Source organism: Arvicola amphibius, chromosome 1 (genome assembly GCF_903992535.2).
Source record: "Arvicola amphibius chromosome 1, mArvAmp1.2, whole genome shotgun sequence".
NCBI lineage: Eukaryota > Metazoa > Chordata > Mammalia > Rodentia > Cricetidae > Arvicola > Arvicola amphibius.
Window position 1 is genome coordinate 99,672,397 of NC_052047.1, and position 6,959 is coordinate 99,679,355.

The 6,959-nt window shown below is 59.7% G+C and overlaps 1 protein-coding gene across 6 annotated transcripts; it reads left to right on the forward strand.

Moving 5' to 3' along the window:
• Nucleotides 1-341: 341 nt before the first annotated feature.
• Nucleotides 342-6,959, forward strand: Adamtsl5 (ADAMTS like 5). 6 transcript variants are annotated; one of them, XM_038333204.1, is made up of 14 exons: nt 342-550; nt 822-938; nt 1,166-1,228; nt 2,322-2,515; nt 2,610-2,701; nt 2,893-2,953; nt 3,062-3,170; nt 4,270-4,397; nt 4,925-5,036; nt 5,501-5,587; nt 5,672-5,835; nt 5,945-6,143; nt 6,233-6,304; nt 6,449-6,959. In XM_038333204.1, exons 4-14 carry the CDS (start codon nt 2,384-2,386, stop codon nt 6,748-6,750), a joined length of 1,458 nt encoding a protein of 485 aa, XP_038189132.1. In that variant the 5' UTR covers nt 342-550; nt 822-938; nt 1,166-1,228; nt 2,322-2,383; the 3' UTR covers nt 6,751-6,959. The 6 variants fall into 6 exon arrangements, with proteins under 6 accessions (XP_038189132.1, XP_038189166.1, XP_038189148.1 ...); XM_038333238.1 differs by having other exon boundaries at nt 2,443-2,515; XM_038333220.1 differs by lacking the exon at nt 1,166-1,228.

Consider the following 6,959-nt stretch of genomic DNA (forward strand, 5'->3'; position numbering starts at 1 on the left):
GATGCGAACCAGGACCGGGTACTCAGGATGGGAGGTCGCCCTGGTACATACTATCCCACTCAAAGCCCCAGCTCCTCGCACATTCCCCGGCCCTGAGTGCGGCGCCCGGAATAGCAACCCGGTAACCCCCGCGCACCGCCCCGCAGCTGGACTTCCCAAGGTCATTGGCACCCAGGATACAAGGACCAACGTTGGGCCACGACGCTGCCTGGCTCTGTCGGTCAGTCCCCTGCCGCAGCTCCTGGACCAACACGAACGCCGGCTCCTACCGCACGAGGGCGCCCCAGGCCTGCGCCCTCGGTGACCCTAGCCCGGGCGCGCCTGGGAGGCCTGGTGGGAGGGACGATTGAGTTCCCAGTCCCGCACCTCGGGGGCCCCGCTGCTTCCGCCAGTCCCTGGGGCGTCCCAGGGAAGCCTGGACGCCTTGCCTTGGGCTCTGAGCAGCTGGTAAATTCCTCTTCTCATCCTGCCAATACCCCGGCTGGTGTGGCGACAATGCAATTGGCTCCTTTCCCTACTTGGGGCGAAAGCTGTGATCCCTAGGATGGCGGTAAGTTTGGGGGTAGCACTTCCTCTGGGGTGGAACTGAGACTGAGGACTGGCTTGCCCGGTGACTCCTCCGTCAGTGCAGGAGAGGGGTGTACTGTTCCGGGAAGGGCATAACTGACGTGGATATGCGGCCCCCCAAGAGGAGGTTGTGGGATGACCAAATCCCCTCCCCAGCCTCTCCCTTCCCGGGCCAGCCCAACCCAGAGGGCCGCAGAGGGAGGGCTCCCGGCGGCCGTATTGAAGCAACTCCCCAGGGTTTTCAACTTCTACAGCAGCCACTCGGTCCCCAAGGCTCCCGAAAGGGTGCAATGACAGCGTCAGACTGGCTGAAAAACGGGGAGAACCTGGCTCCAGCCGGGATGGGGGACCCCCGCCTTCCCCTTGATCAGGTACATGGTCCGTGGGGGCTGAGAACTTTGAGATCCCGTGTGCCCTTCAGAGCGCCTGGCCCGGACCCCAGAAGGGACTCACGGGGCCTTGGTTCCCGTCCCTCCTGGCTAGTCCTGCCAAGCCCGGATCACGAGGAGGGCGTGGGCCGACAATGACTTCATCCAGTCCCTGTAGATGGGGAAACTGAGGCCTCTACTCAGCCCTACCCCGCCCCCCTTCTCTGCAGACCCTCTGGGCATCGCAGCCCACACTCCTGGCAGATGAAACCAAGATGCTGGAAGGAGGCCAGGTCAGCTTTCCTCTGCCCGCCACAGGGGGGTCTCCTTAGGCTGTGGGTGTCCCGGAGCAGAGAGGTCCCCAGGGGCAGAGCTGGGAGGAAGGAGCCCCTCTACAGGGTCTCAGAGACTCTAGGACACTGCACAGACAGGGAAACTGAGGCCTGAGGATAGGGAATGGTTGGCTTCCAGCCACCCAGGAAGTTAGATGAAACTCGCACACCTAAACACTGTCCTTAAAAGATTCCTCGCATCGTTGGCACTGGGACAAGCTGTGTGCACTGGAACAAAACACGCCAGCCAAGAGTTGTGGGGCACGCCATTTATTTATTTTTTATTTTTATTTACTTATTTATTTTGGTTTTTCGAGACAGGGTTTCTCTGTGTAACAGCCCTAATTGTCCTGGAACTCGCTCTTGTAGACCAGGCTGGCCTAGAACTCACAGAGATCCGCCTGCTTCTGCCTCCCAAGTGCTGGGATTAACGGCTACAGAGTGAGTTCCAGACTAGCCTGGACTACACAGTGAGGCCCTGTCTCAAACAAAGAGTTGGAAAGATGTTCAGGGTTAAGGACCTTAGCCTGCGTTGTCAGGCTCCTCAAGACCTGAAGGGGGTCGATGCTTCTGCCATCTCTGGCCACCACACTAGAAGTAAAAATAAATTCTGTTATTTAGTTGTTTTTTTTTTTTTTTTTTTTTGGTTTTTCGAGACAGAGTTTCTCTGCGGCTTTGGAGCCTGTCCTGGAACTAGCTCTTGTAGACCAGGCTGGTCTCGAACTCACAGAGATCCGCCTGCCTCTGCCTCCCGAGTGCTGGGTGTTATTTAGTTTTTTAAGGACACAGTTTCTCTGTGTAGCCCTGGCTCTTCTGGAACTTGCTCTGTAGCCCAGGCTGGCCTTGAACCACAGAGATCCGCCTGCCTTGGCCTTCTGAGTGCTGGGATTAAAGGGGTGTGCCGTCACATCCATCTAAAAACAAGATTGATTTTAAAACAAGTAACAACACATAAAATTTCCTAGTTCCCACTGAGAGCCTGACCAGAGCCAATAATCCCCTCAAGGCTTTCTGGAAATGGGGGCGGGACTGTTGTTACCTCATTTCTTTTTAGAGACAAGAGGGCACAGAGAGGTTTAGCTGCCATCGGGGATCACACAGCCAGCCAGGGCTGAGATGGCAATCCACCCTGGTCCTGCTGATCACCGCCTCTTGGGACTTCTGTGCTCCCTCAGACCCCGCCTCTTCTGGAATCTTCTGCTCCTGCTGTGGACCCTCCTGAGCTGTGATTTGAGGGGTACTGCTCAGGTAAGGCGTGAAGGAGCCCTGGAAGCACACAGGAATGTGGATGGGGGACCCCCAGCTCTCCTCCTGGCTGACCCTCCTCTCTGCCCTCAAGTAGGGTCCCGGGGAATGGACGCCCTGGGGGTCTTGGAGCAGGTGTTCCAGCTCTTGTGGCCAGGGCATCTCGGTGCGCAGCCGCCGTTGTGTCCGGTAAGTCGGGAGCCCCTCCCTCCGCCGCCGCCCGCCGGGCCGCGCCCTCTGCCTGCCCACACACGTTGTGTGCCCTTTAATCCCACGAAGCCAGCTGGAATGCGGGTGGGGCTGGTGGGGGCAGGCGATGGGAAGGGGTCCCCGAGAGGATGGGGGAGTCCTGCTCCACTCAGAACACGCTTTTCTTGCAGACTTCCTGGGGAGGAACCTTGCTGGGGTGACAGCCATGAATACCGGGTGTGCCAGCTGCCGGTAAACCCCAGAGTCCGCCCTGAATCTCTCTTGCTTTGTTACACCCACCCCAAATAACCCTGCTTGGTGTCGCTTGGGTCTTATCTACCCGTCTGGATCCTCTCTCAGGACTGCCCGCCAGGGGCCAAACCCTTCAGAGATCTGCAATGTGCTCTCTACAATGGCCATCCCGTCCTGGGCACCCAGAAGACCTACCAGTGGGTGCCCTTCCACGGGGGTGAGTAATCTGACTTCCTGGGGTCGAAAAGAAACAGAGAACTTTGAAAGGAGTTAAGAAATACCCAGAGAGGCAGGCACTAGAATGGGGTTTTGAAGCATATGTAGGAGCTGGTGGAGGAAAAAAATGGTCCCTTTTACACAGGATCAAACTCCAGGCTATGGATTGGTTTAGAGTTTTATCCAGAGGCCAACAGTTTTCAGACTGATCCCACTAACAGGAAATGTTGTAGCACGGAGCTGAAAATAGCAGCTTATATAACTGGGTGCCCGGGGCAGCACGCCTCCAGATTGAAGGGAGACAGGCAGCTTTAGCCACCGGAGTGGTGGAGAGATATAGGACCAGCCTAAAACGGAGAACCTTTCATCAACCCTTGGGGCCCTATCCCGCGCCCAAGGTGTCAACTAGGTTGGCCTGCCACCAGCCAGCCTGTGGGGTTTATCTGACTGAGAGGGGAAACTGAGGTACACTGCAGGCCGGTAGTACAGCCAGGCTCCAGGGCTACTAAAGGCAGTTTTATTGGGCCTGAAAGAGAAGAAGGGTCAGGAGGGAAAAGGGTTGGAGTATGGAGAAACGGAACAAAGGGGTGTAGGGAAATTTATGGGCCGAGAGGTGGTCCTGCACGCCCTTAATCCCAGGACAAGGGAGGCAGAGGCAGGTGGATCTCTCAGTTCGGCCTGGCCGACAGAGCGAGTTCTAGTACAGCCAGGGTTATGTAAAGAGACCCTGAAGCCGGGCGGTGGTGGTGCTCGCCTTTAATCCCAGCACTCGGGAGGCAGAGGCAGGCGGATCTCTGAGTTCGAGGCCAGCCTGGTCTACAAGAGCTAGTTCCAGGACAGGCTCTAGAAACTACAGGGAAACTCTGTCTCGAAAAACCAAAAAAAAAAAAAAAAAAAGACCCTGTCCCCCAGCCTCCCCCCCAAAAAAAGGCAGAAAGAAAGTACACGGCCTGGAGAGGAGGGGATGGAGGTTGGCCATGAAAGGCACAGAACCTGGAGGAAGGAAGCTGGAGGTGAGGGCTGGGGAGCTGCAATGAACTGCGGGTAGGGACTGGCGATGACTTGGAGGCCCTGGGCTCACTCATCCCTCCCGCCCTCAGCACCCAACCTGTGTGACCTCAACTGCCTGGCTGAGGGCCATGCCTTCTATCATAGCTTCGGCCGCGTGCTGGATGGCACCCCTTGCACCCCGGGGGCCGAGGGCCTCTGCATAGCGGGCCTTTGTCTGGTGAGGACCCATTGGCCCCGCCCCACCACGTCTATTTACCTGCAGACTCCGCCTTTATATGTGACCCCGCCCAGACGGCCTCCAGCCAATTACATCGGTTCCCGCCCCTACAAACTATACTCCTCCCATCGCTCAGGTGGGGGGGGGCGAGGGGGCCAAGCCTCAGGCTCCTTCAAAGCCCCGCCCATCTGGCTCGAGGCTCCACCCACTCTGCGAGTTACACGCTCGTAGCTCCTCCCACAGGCTTTGCTCCTAGCCCATCACACCCACTCCTAACGGGACTCTGCCTAGGTCCTTCTTTCAGATCCCGCCTTGATATTCAGGCTCCGCCCACCACCGACCCCACCCACCACCTGACCCCACCCATTTCGCTCAGCTCACCCTAGGTCCCTGCCCCTGCAGGCACTTTCTCCAGCCCCTCTCTGCTTCGCCCTTAGCCCCGCCCACTCGCGACGCCCGCTCCGTCTGACCACGCCCCTCCCGCAGCCCCGCCCATCCTGACCCAGTGCCCTCTCGCCCCCCCGCAGAGCGCCGGCTGTGACGGGCTACTGGGCTCCGGCGCCGTCGAGGACCGCTGCGGCCTTTGCGGTGGCGCCAACGACTCGTGCCTCTTCGTGCAGCGCGTGTTTCGCGACGCGGGTGACTGCCCCGTCCCGCCTCAGCGCATGCGTTGAGAAGGGTGACCCTTTAACAAGGCGGGCTCCCAGGCGCCAAGACTCTCGTTGATTGGACATTCGGAGGCCCCGCTCCTCGAGCCCTTCTCCTGATTGGCTCCTGTCAAAGCGCCCCACCCTCTCGAAAAAAAATGCCCTTTTAACCCCTTCCCTGCCTCTTCTCTGTAGCTTCTCATTTAAGCTGCAACTATCCATGCCTGCTCACATGACTCTGTCACCCGAAGTGCACCTCTCCAATGCAAGCCCCAGCGCATCCTTCCCCTGCGCTGCCCAGCTCATCCCTCCCTGCGCACCCCAAAGCATCCCTCCCCTGTATACCCACCCACCTCAGTGCGTCCTAGTGCATCCCGCTACTGTGCACCCCTGAGCACACCCGAGCATCCCAGAAAATCCTGCCGCGCTACACCCCCAACCTCCCGCCTGTCTCAGGTGCCTTCGCCGGCTACTGGAACGTGACTCTGATACCCGAGGGCGCCAGGCACATCCGCGTAGCCCAGAGCAGCCACAACTACCTGGGTACGGTGGGGCATCAGGGGAAACTGAGGCTGGGGTGTGGAGACAGGCAGTTTACGCGAGCCCAGGCTGACTGGTTCCTTGCAGCGTTAGTTGCTCGAGATGGCCGCTACGTGATCAACGGCGACGGGGTGCTCAGCCCACCCGGCACCTACGAGGCCGCGGGTACCCGCGTGGTCTACACCCGCGGCGTGGGCACCGAAGAGACCCTGCAGGCGTCCGGACCCACCTCCCAGGAGCTGTTGTTGCAGGTGGGCGGGAGTGGACGGTTGGAGGCAGGACACTGGGGTAGGTTAACTGGGGACGCAGGGGTCCGAGGGGAGAGCGGGCCCCCAGCTCCCGCGCGCCCTCCCGCTCCAGGTGCTGCTGCGGGAGCCCAACCCCGGAGTGCACTTCGAGTTCTGGCTGCCCCGGGAGCGCTATGGTCCCTTCCAGGCTCAGGCGCAGGCCCTGGGCTGGCCCCTGCGACAGCCTCAGCTCCGGGAGGTGGAGCCTCAACCTGCCGAGATTCCTGTGGTCCCCGAGGCCACCCCTGCCCGCGTTGCATCCCTGGCACCAGGTGAGGTGGGGACAGCGGGGGCGGGGTCAGGCAGGAATCAAATCAGGCCTGTGTCACGCACAACACCCTCCCTCTCCCCTCCACCGTAGACCCCTGCGGGCCTTGCCCTAACAGCCGGGGTCGAGCACACCGGCTTCTCCACTACTGCGGCAGCGACTTTGGTGAGACCCCTGACCTTTGGCTCCTTCTACTGACCCCAATGACCCTTAACTCCTCCCAGATAGTTGCCCTAACCCTCTCCATTGAACTCAGCTGACCCAAAAGCCTTGAGGGTCCACCTGACCCTCGGTGTCACCTTCGTGCAGTATTCCAGGCCCGCGTGCTGGGCCGCCACCGCCAGGCCCAAGAGACCCGCTATGAGGTGCGTATTCTGCTCATCTACAAAAACCGCTCGCCGCTGCGCACTCGAGAGTATGTGTGGGCGCCAGGCCACTGTCCTTGCCCATCACTGGCTCCCCATCGAGAGTACCTGTTGGCTGCCAGGCGACTGGTCAGCCCTGATGGCACACAGGACCGGCTACTGCTGCCCCACTCTGGCTATGCTCGGCTCTGGAGTCCTGCAGAGGAGAGCCGAGTTCGCCTGGCTGCCCGGCGCTGTCCAGTATAAACCCCCCCGAGGTCGGAGCCTCACCAGGTGTCCCTGCGACTCAGTGACTCAGGAAAATCTCCCGACAGGATTATTTCGAGACAGGTTCTCACTGTGTATATAACCTTGGCTGCATAGACCAGGCCGGCCTCGAACTCACAGAGGTCCACCTGCCTCTGCCTCCCCAGTGCTAGGATTAAAGGCCTGCCTGCGTCATATCTAAGAACTTT

Bases quoted from the DNA above. Each gene is read 5' to 3' on its own strand.
- Adamtsl5 (XM_038333204.1), top strand. From the start codon at position 2,384: ATGGCAATCCACCCTGGTCCTGCTGATCACCGCCTCTTGGGACTTCTG. The intron at 2,516-2,609 runs GTAAGGCGTGAA...GCCCTCAAGTAG, and splicing joins ATTTGAGGGGTACTGCTCAG to GGTCCCGGGGAATGGACGCC. The intron at 2,954-3,061 runs GTAAACCCCAGA...ATCCTCTCTCAG, and splicing joins ACCGGGTGTGCCAGCTGCCG to GACTGCCCGCCAGGGGCCAA.